General features: G+C 52.8%; 1 protein-coding gene across 2 annotated transcripts in view; it reads right to left on the reverse strand.

The window, feature by feature from the left end:
* Positions 1-747: 747 nt before the first annotated feature.
* The window catches only part of EPHA8 (EPH receptor A8), a 56,030-nt gene continuing 39,171 nt past the window's right edge, over positions 748-17,606 (reverse strand). Inside the window, exons 9-16 of one of the 2 annotated variants that reach the window (XM_063145337.1) lie at positions 15,678-15,863; positions 13,393-13,454; positions 11,256-11,465; positions 7,918-8,067; positions 6,223-6,413; positions 5,220-5,256; positions 4,871-5,004; positions 748-862 (exon numbers count right to left, since the gene is read on the reverse strand). In XM_063145337.1, the coding sequence (XP_063001407.1) occupies positions 748-862; positions 4,871-5,004; positions 5,220-5,256; positions 6,223-6,413; positions 7,918-8,067; positions 11,256-11,465; positions 13,393-13,454; positions 15,678-15,863 (1,085 nt within the window). Of the gene's footprint in view, positions 863-4,870; positions 5,027-5,219; positions 5,257-6,222; positions 6,414-7,917; positions 8,068-11,255; positions 11,466-13,392; positions 13,455-15,677; positions 15,864-17,606 lie in introns of both variants that reach the window. The other variant, XM_063145336.1, reaches the window with a different exon arrangement.

The raw sequence follows: 17,606 nt of genomic DNA on the forward strand, positions 1-17,606 counted from the left end.
ACAGTAGAGTTGGAAGGGGCCTACAAGTCCATCGAGTCCAACCCCCTGCTCAATGTAGGAATCCACCCTAAAGCATACTTGACAGATGGTTGTCCAGCTGCCTCTTGAATGCCTCTAGTGTGGGAGAGCCCACAATCTCCTGCAGGCAGCATTCTCCACTTCCAAGGGAACCTGCACCGCTTTAAGGAGCAGAAGAGGACTCTATGGGCCTCTTCTCTGTCTGTCCTGGTTCTGGAGAGATGTTCCTTGAAAACCCCCACCTCCCATCCCAGGAGAGGCAATGCCTGCCAGAGCTTATTGCAGTGGGATGGTAGGAGAAGGCCTCGTGAGGCTTTAAGTATCTTGATTGCTCATCTCTGTCCCAGCTCATGAAGAAGAGTCCGGACCTTCATGCCCGGCAGATATGGGCCCTGCTTGCCCTTGGTTCTCTTCCTCCCTCTGATGGCAAAGTCTGAGTCAATCTGTGTGCTGCGGTTAGCCATGTTAGTAGTGCCTACGGAGTCCACAGTAATGATGTGTTGTGCAGTGCAGAGCCCTCCGCTTTTCTGGGAGCGGGGGTGCCATCAACCCTGCTGAGAACGGCAGACCATTCTGAGCAGCTAGCCGGAATCCAAGGGCGGCCACCATGAGCAGGCTTCCTGCCACCACTGCCTCAGTAGCCTTCCTCTGCAGGATGGTTTATCCACATGAAACAGACTGAAGGAGCAAAGCGGGCAAGGCAGCTTCCGGGCTCCAGGGGGAGGCTCATCACAGGTGTCTTCTGGAGCCCATGGTGTTGAGTAGCTGAGACCGCATGATCTGGATGCTGGTCAGAATCTTCCTCTGGTGTCCAGTCAAGCTGATTCCCAAGCTCTGCACATCCCTGTGGAAGCAAAGGGGCAGTGTCAGGTGCAACGGAAAGAGAACCGCCCAGGATGGCCGGGCAGCATCGCTAGGAGGGGGACAGTGGCCCTCTGGCATCTTGTGAGGCATGGCTTGTGGGAGAATGCACAGAGCCAAGTGGGTTCATGGTGCACATGGGCGGCATGGGTCCGTGCTGCATCCAACACTCAGGGAACGAAGAGCACGTGGCGAAGGAACTCCGTGGCCTGCAACATGCCTCCTGCTCACAACTCATCTTCTATCTCTGAAAGAAATCAAGTTGCAGGCTACGTAGTTTCTTCACCAAGCACCCGTCATGCTCTGTGTGTTGAATGCAGCACCATTGCGATGTGGCTGTTGTGGGTGAGCCTGGTGTGTGAGGGATGGGCTAGTCTGTCAGTTTTGCTTTCTCCCGTAGTCCCATTTTTTAAAAAATCGCAAGACCTTTCTCTCCCAAATAGGAAGGATGCTGCAAATTTTGGTAAATATTTATCAGAATCAAAATTTTCACCCATCTGCACCAGCCAAATTCAATAGCTATTCGCAGCACAGAGAGGACCCTGATATTCCTGAGCACCATGCAGCTGTTCAAGATGAGGAGCCTCTCAGAAAAAAAGAGGTGGCAACCCTGATTCAGTGGCACTAACATGCTCGAATACGCACGGATTCAAACCCAGACCTTTAAGAGCTAAGTACTCAATGCCTTCAGACTGGATGGGCAAGTCTGTCAGTTTCTCATGTGTTATGGGTGGGGTTTTTTTTTACATTTTTAATCTCAAGTTCTTTTTCTCCCAAATATGGGGAACTTTGCAAATTTTGGTAAATTCTTATCAAACCTGAAATGAACTGAAACGAAATTCTCACCCATTCCTAGTGGAAGAGCAGGCTGGAAACAGGTTGTTTCTCTTCCTCCACAAAGTGCCAAAACCCAACTAATTTGTTTCGGGGGAAAGGGCGTGAAAATACACAGGCCTTTTCATGCCCAAAGTGGGCGGAAACGTGTTAGGATGAGCTCTGAGGTGGAATCTGGATAACCTCAACACTCTCTGGTTTTACTGATTTGCACATGCCTGGGAAGTGGGGGTGGGCAGCCAGGACTAGCCCAAGTCAAAGGAAAACCTGGTGCCCCCATAGAAACCAAACAGACAGACAGCTGATCCTTACTTCAACGTTGCCCTCATTGCATTGACGCTCCTCCAGTGCCTATATGGGAAGGAGCATAGTTGCGGGTTTACAGCCACTGCCGCTGCGCCCACCCACCCGAGGCATCTGGAAACATCTGCGCCCCTTCCTCTGTGGTAAGTGGGGGTTTTTTTAGTGGGAGAAGTGTTTTGTTTTTAGCGGTAAATGGGAAGGATTGCATTTGCAGCTAACTGGGGAGGGGAAAGGAGGGGACAGGCGAGCCTTCGCATCTAAAGATTTTTTAAAAAATGGGGCGGGGGGGAGGAACAAGGCAGCCAGAGCGAGCTCAGAGGTAAGACAGCCAGCGGCCCTGTTCCTCTCCCCCCCACATCCGCCCCCTTCCATTATTATTATTATTATTATTATTATTATTATTATTATTATTATTATTATAAGCCTCCACAGAGGCGCGGAGCCTGGCTCCGAGCTAAAAAAGTCAGGGTAAGTCCCCGACTTTTTTAGCGCGGAGCTTTGAGGCTTTGCCCCTGGATCCCTTTAGAGTGGCGGCTGCATCATGTAGATCACCTGCCGCCACTCCGAAGCTACCCCGGGGTTAAGCACCCGTGTAGACGTCCCCATTGTCTCATTGCCAGTGTCTTTGCCATGCTTGAGGGAAGCCAACGAGCACAGGGAACGTCGGGCAGGACAGGTGACACTTCCTTGCCACCACTTCTGAGCACCCATTGCCCGAGGTGACCATCTCATTCTGCCCAACGATAGGGCTGGCCTCGGTGACAACTGTTCCAAGGTGAGGGCCGCATGGAGGTGAGGCAGGAAGGCTGCAGGTTTCCTGCACGTGCATGACAAAGTCTCCCTGGCGCCTGCATTTTCTGCCTTTTCTCCAGCAGAGTAGCAGCTGATCTTCAAGCTCAAACAGGTGAGGAATATGTACCCCTCTCTAGAACTAACCCCTACCTTTCCACCTAAGGCTGAGGAACTGCCCAGGGTTGCACAGAGAGCTCAGTGTGGTGTAGTGGCTAAAGTGTCGGACTGGGAGTCAGGAGATCTGGGTTCTTGTCCCCACTCGGCCATGGAAACCCAGTCACAGACTCTCAGCCCAACCCCCCTCACAGGGTTGTAGTTGTGAGGATAAAATGGAGAAGAGGAGTAGGATTATGTACGCTGCCTTGGATTCCTTGGAGGAAAAAAGGTGGGGTATAAATGTAAGAAATAAATAAATGGGATGTATTCATGTATCTTCTGGCCTCCTTCAGCTGACGGTCCATGTTATGGGCTGCGACACCCATTTGAGCTCCTCCACTGCTGGGTCAGGATCCCTTGGGACACCAGAAGCCTCTCGATGTCTTTCAGGGGATGCTGATTGGAGGTAAGTAGTGGGTTGTGGCACAATGCTGGGCTAAGGAGAAGAATGGCCAGGGCTAGTGCTGGTAGGCTTGTTCCGCAGGCCAGGGTGACGGTAAGGCTGGGAAGCCCTGGGGGGTGAGGTGACCACAGCAGCAGTGGCAGCACTCACTCACTCACTCACTCGCTCGCTCACTCACTCACTCACTCACTCAGCACCTAGCAGCAACTTCAGAGCCAACTCAGGCTGAGAAGCCTGCTGCTTCATTGGCTCAGGCTTGTGATCTAGAGCCACCCATGTTGTGCTCCCAGGAAGGATTTACATGGCTCATTGGCTGCCCCTCTTCCCAGTTGCTTTGCAGTCTGTGGCCGAGGGGACTTTCCAGACAGCTGCTTTATATCCAGAGCAATGCCAGGATCACAAGGATCCTGGCTCCGAGATCAGTAAACACCAGCAGAGGGAAGCTGGAGAGGATTGGGCAGGGGTTAATCCAACTCAAACAGCCATGAGGAGCCAACACAGAAGAGGCCTGGAGGCCCCGTTGCAGCATTCGGATTCTAGCAGACGATGCTCCCCCTTGACCTTCCCTGCCTCCTCCTCCCGTTTTAGACTACAGCGAGGGACTGACTGGCTAAAACTGGGAGGAATCACAGGTGGGGCTTGTGGATTCCATGGAGATCAGGGGATACACACAGCATGCACACAGGGGCGGGGGGAGGCACACACTGGGCTGTGGGATCCTTCGAGCCACTGGGGGCCATCGCTGCTTTTGCACTGCTGCAGTGGGAATGCAGTGATTCCAGTTGCTTCAAGGGAGGCTGCAGCTTCCTCCCAAGAGTCACTGGCAACTCTGACCCGATCGCCGCCGCCGCCGCCGCCATTCCTTTGGGGGTGCTTTTCATGGTGGGTGCACAAAAGCGGTGGAGGGAGGGGCAGCTACAAGCTGTGAACCCCCGGTGCAGAGCCTCGCTATCCTTCCCCCGTAAGTAAAGCAGGGCCACTGTCAACATGACAGAGGGCGGATCCGCACGTCGGCCCCAGAGCGCATTTATGCGACTCTAGGGCACCCCAGAAACGATAGTCTGTACTTGCTTGTAAAAAGAAACTAGGAAGAGACGGAGACGCCGACGACGCCGGCCAGCTCTCCCCGGCCGGCTCGGAGAGTTCTTTTTGAAGAAGGCGGGGGTAGAGAGCTTCTTCCGCTGTCCACCCAACCTTCTTCCGCCGAGCTCTCCATCCCAGTCGAGGAGCCGGCAGGGGAGCCGGCAGGCGTCGGCGTCTCCGTCTCTTCCTAGTTTCTTTTTACAAGCAAGTACAGACTATCGTTTCTGGGGTGCCCTAGAGTCGCATAAATGCGCTCTGGGGCTGACGTGCGGATCAGCCCAGAGAAAGGTGTGCCAAAGCCATCGTGGGGAGAGAGAAGACAAGGTATTGGACACTGTCAGCAGCCTCCCACTTTTGTCTCTTTTTTCTTTTCTTTTGCATTCCGGCCTCCATTGGCCAAACCTTCCCAGCTGCACTTACTCAATATTCATCCGCATCACCATGCCGAGGGATGAGTAGCCAGCCAGAGCAAAGTTCTCTCGGTATCGGCCCAGCCGAATGGAGTCCAGCCACTCTTCCACAGTAGCGCAGCTGGTGAAATCAATGCAGCCTCGCTCGGAGAGAGTGTGGGTGAACCTGCAGCCCAAGGGATGGAGCACAGAATTGAGAGGTGAGTGGCAGGTGGGGCAAAGATGGCGGGACCCCTTCCTGCCGGGAGGGGGTGGGCAAATGGGCAGGAGCAACACAGGACCCAGGGGAGCCTGTGGCAGCTGATTCTTTCCCAGGAGCAGCAGGCGGAGGCTTTGCACTCTCCCGTCCAGGCCTGGACAAGATCGATGCTCTTTGCCCAACTGGGCCCCTGCATGCTGCCCCCAAGCACAGCAGACGCTCAGAAGCGCCACCATTTCCATGGCTTCCTTTGCTTAGGAAGACCTGCTTGATCCGCAGTGCCAGATTTCCCAAGCAAAGTGAAGCATCTCTCCCATCATCTCAGGCCTCCAGCCTTGGAGACTAAGCACTGGCTGAACTTGGTTTCAACCTATTCATGTTTGCAGAGAACACAGTCATGTGTTCTTCGCGATCCTCCCAGAGTGCAGGACATGGAATAATGGGCTCAAGTTAAAGGAAGCCAGATTCCGGCTGGACATCAGGAAAAACTTCCTGTCAGAGCAGTACGACAATGGAACCAGTGACCTAGGGAGGTTGTGGGCTCTCCCACACTAGAGGCCTTCAAGAGGCAGCTGGACAACCATCTGTCAGGAATGCTTTAGGGTGGATTCCTGCATTGAGCAGGGGGTTGGACTCGATGGCCTTGTAAGCCCCTTCCAACTCTGCTATTCTATGATTCTATGTTCACAATGGATACATAGTTGGGTGTATTTTATCTTATTCATCTGGTCTAACTTCTAAGTACTCAAAAATGCCTTGAAAATCTTTGAGCAATTGATAGGAATGAACAGCTCAACTGATTTTTAGGCTGCTCACCCATCCCTTGTGGTAACAGCAAAAGAATACATTTCAAAAAAACTGCAAATTGGAGTAGTTGGGCTCAAAATCCTATCTGACATAAAGGCTTGGAGAGATGTTTTTAAACTCTTGGTGGCCCACTGTCCACACCAACTGCAAAGCAACCACCATTCACTGACCATCTCCTTCTCGTTCCAGGGGGTTCCACCCACTCTTCTTTTCCCGAGGTTGCCACTGTGCTCATTGCCAGGGCAGTAATGGCCAGTGATGGCCTTGTTTGGTTGTCAATCACTGGCATACGTCTAGCTTTGGGAAGCTCTCCTTCCTGGCGGGATCAGATCCCCACTCAGTCAGAGCCCACCTACCGGTTGACCGTGGCCGTACACTTCAGGCTCTGTGGGTTGCGTATCAGCTTGTCCAGGATGCCAACGATCTGGGAGAAGCGTGGCCTCTCATTGCGGTCCTTCTGCCAGCAATCCAGCATGAGCTGATGCAAGGCTGTAGGGCAGCCCATAGGGGCAGGCAGCCGATAACCCTCCTCTACAGACTGAATGACCTGCAAAGAATACAAGAATCACCCTGCTGGGTCAGATCGAGAAGTCCATCTCACTCTGCATGCTGTCTTCTGAGAGTAGCCAGCTAGATGTCCCAGGGAAAGTTCTAAGCATGGAAAGCCATTTCCTATAGTGAGGCTCCAGCTTCTGGTAGACAAAACTGCTTAGGTGTTGGACTTCCTTTTCTCAAGAACTAAACTGCTCAGGGACAAGGAAGCTACAAAATACTGACACTCTGTCCCTTCTAATGAACCTGGCCTCTGACCTTTCAATGCACTGCCCAGCGCCTTGAAAACACAGCCCCCCAAGTCTGGATGTAGTGACAAGGGGTGGCCATCTTAGTCTGTTGCAGAGAGAAGAAGAAGAAGAAGAAGAAGAAGAAGAAGAAGAAGAAGAAGAAGAAGAAGAAGAAGAAGAAGAAGAAGAATCTTCTATCCATTTGATTAGCTCTGATATCCCGTTGATTAGAACTGGTGCTCACTTGATTGGATCTGGGACTTGTCTATATGCTCTAAATTAGGGGTGTGCATGGACCCCCCAATCCGCTTCGTGGCCCGATCCGGAAAATCTGGATCGGGCCCGATCCTCTTCGCGCTGCTCCGCCCGTCTCTCGCTCCGCTCTGCGGAGCGAGATCCAGCTTCGCCGCCGTCACTATATGGACAGCGGCGGCGGCGCAAGAGAAACCACCCACCCACCCCGCCCCCTTACCGTCCTCCGTCGCAGGATTCAATTGAGGCCCTGTTGAAGCCGGAAGAGGCCTCGGCCTTCACTTCCGGCTTCAACCGGGGCCTCAATTGAAGCCCACGACGGAGGCAGGTAAGTGTCCCTCCTCCCTGCTCCCTTACCTGGTGCTGCCACCGCCGCCGCATGCCAGCGCCGGCAGCACCAGATTAGTCCCCCTCCCCCCCCACTTACCTTCAGGCGAAGCTCCGGATTGAGGCGATCCTCTTCGCCTCGATCCGCAGCCCCCCTGACTCTCTTCGCCTCCGCCTTAAGGGTAGGCGAAGCCCCCCGCTCCGCTCCTGCTTCTCTGGTTCGAGGAGAAGCGGAGCACATCCCTACTCTAAATACCCCATCATGGCTGAGCAGTTGCACCTGATCATTTATTTGATGCAACCGTCAACTTGCAGCCATATCAGGCTTTTCCCTGAAAAACTGTGCTTTTTCTAAGAGCATCATAAGATGAGCATTTTATAGCCTCCTGTCTTGAACAGTGGAGAACCAACTGCCATTCAGCACAGACATAGGCAGCTTCCTATGTTAAGTGCAGAATTGGAGAGGTGGTCTCTGGTTCCACAACTTGTTCCAGATGCCCTAGAACAAGAGTCTCATTAGCTGGGGCCATTCTTCTCTGCTTGATGGCTGGGAAAAGGATACATGTGGATTTGTACAATGTCCTTCCCTCCCCGCTAAATTTCCCCAACTGAATCCCAGCATGGTTCTCATCTCTAAACGAGCCGTGTTTTCGTAGATTGAACACCGGGAAGAACGGCTGCCTTTCTTACATCCCGGTTGGTCATGTTCCAATAAGGCCGCTCCCCATAGGCTAGCACTTCCCACATGACGATGCCGTAGCTCCACACATCACTGGCTGAGGAGAACTTTCGGTACGTGATGGCCTCAGGCGCTGTCCACCGAACGGGGATCTTCCCGCCCTGTAATACAAAGTCCAGGGCAGTGAAATGCAAGTAAATGCAAGCAACCAGGCACCTCTCCACCGTGCCTGGGTCCAGCTCCAGCTGAGAGCCCCCTTCCTCCTGCTACCAAGTGTCTCTGCAGAGGCCACCAGTGAGGGAGGAAGCAGCAGCCGGGCACCTCTCCACCGTGCCTGGGTCCAGCTCCAGCTGAGAGCCCCCTCCCTCCTGCTACCGTCTCTGCAGAGGCCACCAGTGAGGGAGGAAGCAGCAGCCAGGCACCTCTCCACCGTGCCTGTGTCCAGCTCCAGCTGAGAGCCCCCTTCCTCCTGCTACCAAGTGTCTCTGCAGAGGCCACCAGCGAGGGAGGAAGCAGCAGCCAGGCACCTCTCCACCGTGCCTGGGTCCAGCTCCAGCTGAGAGCCCCCTCCCTCCTGCTGTCAACTGTAACTGCTGAACTTTGCAACTAAGATTGTAGTGCCTGAATTTGCTTTCCTTTCCCCCCTCCTCCTCCTCCTCCCTCCCAATCCCCTTTCCTTTTGTGTGATGTCTTTTAGATTGTAAGCCTGTGGGCAAGGACTGTCAAGAAATACTTTTGTAAGCCGCCGTGAGAGCCTTTTTTGGCTGAATGGCGGCATAAAAATCCTTAAATGAATGAAAATGAAATGAATAAATCGAACTGAGAGAAGAGCCCCACTGCAGAAGAGAGAAGAGCCCCACTCCAAAACCACTGGACTATGCAAAGCTGGGACAGAGAGGGATCAATACCATGAATCCCAGAGCTCCTGCTTGGCTGCTAGATGGGCTTCGAGCAGGAGAAATGGGAAGACTTTATCCTAAAAACACAGAAGGAGGTGAGCATCCAAAGCAGGTCACAAAGGAGAGAAACATGTTCGCAGGATGCAAATTAGTTTATTCATAAGAAACCTGATAAGCCTTTGTTTTATTGAGGTCTTCTTCAGGGGATAGAAAGAAATGTAGAGGCATTCAGAAGGCAATCTTTTTGCTGGAAGAAACCCTGCTGAAATTCCTTTCTACCCCCTGAAGGCGGCCTCAGAATAAGAAGTGGGCCGAAACGCATCAGGCGTCTTGTGAATAAACTGTTTTGCATCCTGAGAATGTGGTGCTCTCCTTTGTGACAAGACTTGACCCTAGCCAGCCTTGCTCTTCTGCATGGTCTCAGGGCCATCAGGAAGAGATATATCAGCGGCCATCAGGAAGACATATCAGGAGATATATCAGGGCCATCAGGAAGAGTTATATCAGCGTATGTACAGTGTAGCTGTAGCAATAGGTGAACAGCCTTTAGCTCAAGTTCAGATCAGCTCAGTATTAATGAGCTTTTTCAAACAACTCTCAGGCAGGGGATGCAGGGAGGCACGTATTTCCCTAACCCTTTCTCTCCTGGCTATAATGTTGGCTGCACCTTCTTGCTGCTCCGTATTGGTTTCAGCTGTCCCTCAGCGTGCCAACTATACTGTAGATGAACGCACAGGTTCCAGTTTTGCATAATTTTGTACACCTCTGTCATGTCTTCCCTTTAGCCTCCTTTTTTCCAAGCTAAACAATCCCACCTGTTATAACCTTCCCTCACAGGGGAACAGAGGAAAAACTTCTCGGAGAATCAGAATTCGATTCAGAATTCAACCATGCTTTATGAGCCTGGCACATTTGAATTCTGAACACGGTGTTTGCAAAGTTCAGTGATGTCTCTGTTATAGACCCTGCTTTTGGAGGTAGAACAGGCAGCAGGGCTGGGCAGACTGGGGCTAGTGGAGGAGCAGCAGCACCAGGCAAGTTCTGGAGACCAGTTTATGACTTCCTATGGGCTATAGCTCAGTGGAAGAGCCCATGTTTGCATGCAGAACACCCCAGGACCATCCCGGAGCCCTCCACGTTATGTGAAAGTTACTGCCAGTCAGCTTAGGCAATTTTCAGTTAGATGAGGGCGCCACAACCCATGGCCTGCAGGGCGCATGAAGCCTTTGGCTCTCCCAGTGCAGCCCACAGAGCTGTAAGGACTCTGCCCACTATCCTCTGCAGTCCAGCTGCTAGCAGAATGATCTTGCTGGGTATTGCTGGGAGTCGAGAAAGGCTTTCATCTCTCCAAACTCCCAGTGATCCGTAGATCTCAGCAGGCAGCAAGGAGAGTTTAAACTTCCACATCCCTGCACGCTGAGATGGGTGTGGAAGAAGAGTGTGCATGTGTGCACGCATGTATGTATATTGTGGGTGTGAGTGTGCGCACGTGTGGCCCCCAGCCCCGCATCCAACCTCAGTTGCCCTCTTCAAGATGAAGCAAATCTGACCTAGGACGCAGACAAGCTGGAGTGTGTTCAGAAGAGGGCAACCAGGATGATCAGAGGTCTAGAAACAAAGCCCTATGAAGAGAGACTGAAAGAACTGGGCATGTTTAGCCTGGAGAAGAGAAGATTGAGGGGAGACATGAGAGCACTCTTCAAATCCTGAAAAGGTTGTCACACTGAGGAGGGCCAGGATCTCTTCTCGATCCACCCAGAGTGCAGGACACGGAATAACGGGCTCAAGTTAAAGGAAGCCAGATTCCGGCTGGACATCAGGAAAAACTTCCTGACTGTTAGAGCAGTGCGACGGTGGAATCAGCTACCTAGGGAGGTTGTGGGCTCTCCCACACTAGAGGCCTTCAAGAGGCAACTAGACAACCCTCTGTCAGGGATGCTTTAGGGCGGATTCCTGCCTTGAGCAGGGGGTTGGACTCGATGGCCTTGTAGGCCCCTTCCAACTCTGCTATTCTATGATTCTATGATAGTTTAAGACAGATTTGTGTGTTCTGGAAGGTGCTGCATAGTTCTGATGCAGGTGAGGCAGAGTGAGAAGCAAGAAAGGGGCCAAGCAATGTGAGCTGCGGGTGGCTCTCTGGGAGGGCGGAGGGGGGAGAGAGAGAGAGAGAGAGAGAGAGAGAGAGAGAGAGAGAGAGAGAGAGAGAGAGAGAAGCACCTTTCACCCCACCTCCAGTTAGGATCTGCAACAAGAGCTGCCAGTTCAACGAGGCTAGACAGTTGCCTGGAGGAAGACTTCCAGGTCCTTAAATGGCTACAGAATTTTCATGGGATTATCAGCCTTCCTTCAGTTGTGCAGCCAAGACCACCCAAAGGAAGCTGAGCATCCCCACAATCTTGCCTCTAAACCCAGGAGGCAGCAACCTGCCATGTCACAAAAGTGGAAAGTACCGTGGTAGTATAAGCAGCATCCGGATTGTTCTCCAGGATTCGCGACAAGCCGAAGTCGGAGACTTTGCAGACCAAGTTGCCATTGACCAGGATGTTACGGGCCGCTAAGTCACGGTGCACGTAGCCCAGGTCTGCGAGGTAGCGCATGCCAGCACTGATGCCCCTCAACATGACAACCAGCTGAAGTACTGTAAATTGCCCGTCGTGTTTCTGGAAAAGACCAGTCTGTGTTGGTTTGCAGTCAGCGGGGCTGCACTCGACAGTAGAACGGACGCACAAGCCAGGACCAAACTGAAATTGTGCGTGTGTGTACGGCGGGTGGGGGTGGGGGTGGGTGAATATTGCTCACCACTTTCCTCACCTTGCCCCAAATTTGCTGGGAAGGGTAGCTATCCCCCCCTTTGCCCTCTACCTGCAAAGACTGAGCCAAAAATTATCATATGAGACCTTTCTGCTCAGCACTAACCTGAACATGCTATCAAGGCTGCGTCTAGTCTGTGAGCCTAAGAGGGAGATTTACCAAGCCAAAGTGGGATCGGACCCAGAGCTGGGCGCAAATTGCCTCTCAAAATCGCCCCCACCCCACCCCAGCTGTGGGCAGAAAAACCGAGGAGAGCATTTCTCCGGGGACAGGGGAAATTTCCCGAATGTTTCTCAGGGGTTGAGCTCACTATTAGCAGTGGCTGGAGCATAGCGACATTCTTTTTCCTAATGGGTTTGGTTGGTTGGTTGGTTGGTTGGTTGGGTTTTTTACTGCTCTTGCAGTAACAACAGCAATGCCCGGTAGTTTTCCAAGGCATCATGGGGCGGCAGGGGGAAGGGAATGGTGGCACCACAAAAAAATGGTGGAGAATATTCAGAGCAAAGTCTGCAACATGGTCTTGGGGGGAGGGGTATAAGAAAAATGCCAGAAATAGTCCCAGAAAAATGCCCTTCTGAGAAATTTCAGCTCAAGATTGAACACAGACTGAGCGATGCCAATCAAGGGTTACTTGAAGCTTCTCCTGCAAACCTCTTAGTTGTGTTAACGTGTCCCTCCCTCCCTTCACTACAAGGAGAGAAGATTTTCCTGGTTTCTTCCTCTTCCTTCCACTGCCCCTGCCACACACACACAATCACTTTGCACACACATTTGGGCAGAACTCTAAAAAAAAATCTTCATGTGGCCATAGGCATAACTGCATCAAGATGTGTTTTCTGTGGTGCTGTACTGCTGTGCTAAAACACCACACAGAACGAATCTTGATACAACGATAGATAGAATCACATCAAGATTGAGTTTTTTGGAGGGAGCGGCAGTGTTTTACCAAAGCACATTTCACTGGAAGTGTAGATTAGGGCTGTGCATGGACACCCCCCCCCCGATCCTCTTCGCCTCCGCCTTAAGGGGAGGCGAAACACCCCAATCCGCTTCTGCTTCTCCGACCCGAAGAAAAGCGGAGCACAGCCCTAGTATAGATGGTGGTGGTGGAAGAGATACAGATGTGACAAGAGGACAGAAAACTGCAGCACAACAGTGTCTAGAGAGCGCTCTGTGCATCAGAATTTCTTTTTAACAGAATAATGGAGAATTCCTAATACATCTGTTTCACTTCAGAAACAAGATTAATGAATGCGGAAGTTCAACATTGAGGCAGAAATCTTAGAAGCACATTCAGCCACACCTTTTTTTTAATGAAGTATTTTCATTCAAAGCCCTCCTCCACCCCACCCCCCCGGCTGCTTTTCTCCAGTGGGGATTCCAGGTCCAATAATAGAAACCGTTTGGGGGAGGAGAACAATTTGGGGGGGGGGGGGAGAAGAGTCGGGGTAAGGATTTAGCTCCTCCTTCAAAGTGCTTCTCTGCTTTACCCAAACTGGCACAACCTGCAGACTAGAACCTAGGCTGTGATGCTGTCGCAGAGCTAGCCTGCAGGAAGCAGGATACATTGGAGCAGGGGCAGTTGGGGGGAGAGATGGGGAAAGAGATGTGATTAAGGAACATGATTTCCTGGGGAGTTTGGGGTGGGGGAAGAGCCACCCGGAGCCTGCAGCCGGACGTCAAAGAGTTAACGTTGTCATGTGGCTGCGGCCGTCTTTGCCCCTGCCACTCACTCAGCCCCGAGCCCTGCGGCACGAGCAAGAAGGAGCGTTTTACCCGGAGGAAGGAATCCAGCGAGCCGTTTTCCATGTACTCGGTCACAATCATGACTAATTTGCCTGCAGAAGACAAGAGAGGTCAAGTTAACAGAGAAGCCATTCTGCTCCAGGAGCAACTCCGCCTGGTGCGAGTGTAGATTGGGGGGGGCACTCGGAAAGCTCCCTCCGCCCCACGGTGGGACGTTAGCCCCATTTCCAGGCTGTGCGAAATGCAGCTCCCAACGATTTTCTCGGGAGAGGCCAAAGCTGGAGCCTGGAGGTGCTCTTTGCATTATTAAGTCATTCCTGGCATTCGCATGCTATGTGCATCTCATTACCAGAACTCTTTGCATGGGAAGCGAGCCCCACAGCTTCCCCACCCCCCACTCTATCATGCAATGCCATTCAGCGCGTCCAGTGAATGGGCGTCACACTTCTGAGCGCACCCGGGTGCGGCAAAGGGCCCGACGCACAAAGAAGCTCTCCACCCTGCCTTCTTCCGCCGAGCTCTCCGAGCCGGCCGGCGAGGAGGTAGGTGGGTGGCGGTGGCAAGGACACCTCTTCCTCGTCTCTTCGCCAGGCAAGTTACACGATCGCTTTGGGGTCGCACTGGGGCCGCATGGAAGCAGCCTCAGTACGACGTGTGGAATCCCCCCAGCTGCCGGCCGATGGCAAGGGGAGTCAGCAGAGAAAGCAGCCCCACTTTTCATCTCCATCCGCTGCCCGACTGCAGGGAGCGCAATGGAGAACGGAGGGCTCATTTTGCTCATGATGTCAGGAAGGAACTGCTGCCAGGGACAAACCCTCTTGCTGGGAAAAGACAGGCAACATCCCAAGGAAAGGTGGAGGCTGATTTACCCCCAACCAAGCATGTGGCCCAGTTGAGTCGGTGCTGGAGAGAGAAGCCAGGCCAGGCTGAGACTTGCCCGCCTTTGGGGCTGGCTCCTGTCGCTAGCTGCTGAACAGCTGCTTGACTGGTGGCAACTAGTGTGACAGCTGTGAGCTCCAGGCCACAAAAAAGTGTCACCCCCCTCATTTCTGCTGATCAGACCCTTGATGCAGAGAGAGCAGCAGGCCAGGCTGGTTCGTTTCTGCACAATATTTGCGGAAGAGACCCTCCTGCAAGGTGTCAGAAAGGGCCGGCCCTCCCATTAGATACAGTGAAGCAGTCACCTCAGGCGGCAGAAGCTGGGAGGTGGCAGCGAGGTGTTGGAGGAGACCCCTGTGTGCCACATGATCTGTTCTGTGCCTCCTAAATTAGCCTGCTGCCTTCAGGTGGAGTGGAAGATGCTGTCTTATTATCCATTTTAAGGCAGGATCATCTGCCTTGTGCCAGAACCTGCCAGTACTTGGGCCTCATGCAGGATGGCCTCTGGAAGGAGAGAGGTGGGGAGGGCTATCAAGGACTGCTAGTCCTGATGACCATGTATGACCTCTGGTATCAGAGGCAGGACACCTCTGAAACACAGTTGCTGGGAACATGACCAGGAAGGGGCTCATGTCCTTCTAGCGGGCTTCCTACTGGGGCATCTTGTTGGCTGCTGTGGGAACCGAATGCTGGACTAGACAGGCCTTTGGTCTGACCAGCAGGGATCTTATGTTCTTATGGGGACAGGGTCCTGTGGCTGCCCCTAGCACAAATAGGGCCCCTGGAGACGCCGTGGCACAGCCTTTTGCCGCTTTCCCGGATGACACCCTGTAAAGGAGGCTCCAACAGGGTGGAAGCTCTGGAAGCCCCCTGCCAAGACCTCAGTTCTGCAGACACAATGCTCAGCTAGCAACCTGAGGCCATTTATTTGGTCTTCTCAAGCAATCCCCAAGATCTTGGCCTCTAACAGTCCTAGGGAGAGGTGGGGCAGGGCTCAAAGTTCCACGGAGAGCCCCGTTGATAGAAGCGACGCTCCACTGCAGCCAAGTCACCTTCTACATGGGGAGGATGAGAAGAAAGGCAACGGACGGGAGAGCTCCTCCCTACCCCACTCCCACACCCTGGTTCCTTGTGTGAAGCATCTACATACAATTAAAATGATTGAAGAAGGCCTTCACTGAACTACAAATCAGGAGGTCCCTGGTTCGAATCTTAACTCTCACGAACATACTGGGTGGCCTTAGGTAAGCCGCTCTCTCCCAGTATGGGGGATAATGACACAGAGTTACTTCACAGGGTTGCTGTAAAGACTGCAAGTAGATGCTTATCCCCGCCTGCTCTGTGGAGCCCTGAGGTGGATCACCCGCCCTGCCGCCACCCCTTTGCTCTTGCCCACCACCCTGCCCACGTCAGCCCCAGCCCAGCCCCACGCCTACTTTTGGTGACCACCCCCTCCAGGTGGATGACGTTGGGGTGGTCGAACTGGGCCATGATGCTGGCTTCGCTCAGGAAGTCCCGCCGCTGCTTCTCCGTGTAACCAGCCTTCAGAGCCTTGACCGCCACTGGCACCTCCCTCTTCCCGGGCAATTTCAGGCGGCCGTAGCAGACCTCTCCGGACTCTCCTGCAGAGCAAGAAGGGGCGGCACATCCAGACCAGAAGGAGGCCGGACAGCTTTTATTTTGCTGCCAACCAGGGCTCCATGTTGACCCCTCATCCCAAGCCAGCATTGTCTGCTTTGGCAGGGCCTCACCAAGGTCCGAGACTCCTTTCACTGCAGACATGGGGGATTCTGCCGCAAAGCCCGTTCTTGACCTCTGAGCGAAGGCGGCCCCTCCCCACGAATGGCAAAGCACCAGCCAGAGCACATGTTCACCTCACCCAATATGGCCTGTTCTCTCGAGGGTCTCAGGCCTTTCCTATCACCTTCCATCTGAGCCCTTTTCACTGGAGATGTTGGGGATTGAACCTGGGGACCTTCTGCATGCAAAGCAGGCGGCTCACCCATGGTGCTGTGGGCCCTCCTCAACAACATATGACACTAGCTTATACCAAGTCAGGCTGCTGATCTACCTAGCCCAGTCACTGTCTCCACCAAATGGCATCATTGCTGGCAGGAGCTCTTCTCCAATGCTTGCTACTCCTGGGACTTCCGTCCTGCAGTGCACATGCCATACCTAGATCGGCCGGGCTTCCACTGGCCGATGTAGCCTGTTTCAGTCGAATCGGACTGGAAGTGGCTCCCCAAAGTCTCAGGCAAGACAAAAAAGATAATTTTGACTTGACACGGAGGGGTGGGGGTGGGGGAATTGAACCTGAGTCCTTCAGCACTCAGAGCTGGTGCATTGCCACAAGTGATGCCAGAGGAATCCGGTTGTGGGGTGGAACTCAACAAGCTTTCGGTGTCGGGGCAGCTGGCAGAATTTCCATAAATTATTTAATTTTGCGTAAAAGACGTTAACACAAATTTCAGCCTCAAATTGTGCTAACCTGCATCACTTGTACAAATTACAGCTGCGATACAAATTTGCAACTAGAAATTACAGCTATTTATGCAAATCTGCACAATTTGGGAATCAGAATTTCCACAGATGGCACCGGTGGGTGCCACACTGAGGATCCTATTTGTGAAATGGGGCCTGTTGTGTGTGGGGGGAATCCTGATCCAGGCCTGGTGTCACCACCTGACACACTTGGGCAACTGCCCAGGCTACAGAACCAAAGCTGGGCCCACTGCCACTGATGCAGCCAGACCTGGGCACTTAGCTGCAAGCTAACCTCATGGTGGGCAACCGTTTTAATTTCCCCCAATGCTGCCAAGTAGTGTCACTCCAAGACATTGTGGGATATAAAAATGGCCACACTGTCACTGGGAGCTGCTATTTTAATATTCCACAATGTCACCGGGAGATGCTACGTGGAACATTCAAATGGCCACCCTCCGCTCTCACTATCAAGTCTGTAGCCCGCTTGGCATACTTGTCATTCCGATATTCCTTCTGGATCCTCCCAGCCATGCTGCTTTTGCAATAGAGATGTGGAGTCAAATCCCTTCTTAGCTAGGAAAGATATTGAGTAACTCTGAGCAGGCTCCCACCCATCTCATAGCTTAGTTTAAAGGCGCAGGGTTGTGGCAAGAAGAAAATGAGATATGGATGACCGGCCCTGAGCTCAAGGGACAGGATGGGAAAGAAATTTAAATCAATAATCCCAGTTTTTGAAGGTTTTCCCCATAGGGGGCGCGCTGCGTTCTTGACACATCTGGAGATACTCACCAAGCCTGGACCCGCATGCCAAAATCTTTCTGCCTGCCCTCCGAATAAGCAATCTCACACAGAGGATATGGTCTGGATTGGAACTCCCCATC

Source organism: Elgaria multicarinata, chromosome 20, assembly GCF_023053635.1.
Source record: "Elgaria multicarinata webbii isolate HBS135686 ecotype San Diego chromosome 20, rElgMul1.1.pri, whole genome shotgun sequence".
Taxonomy (NCBI): domain Eukaryota; kingdom Metazoa; phylum Chordata; class Lepidosauria; order Squamata; family Anguidae; genus Elgaria; species Elgaria multicarinata.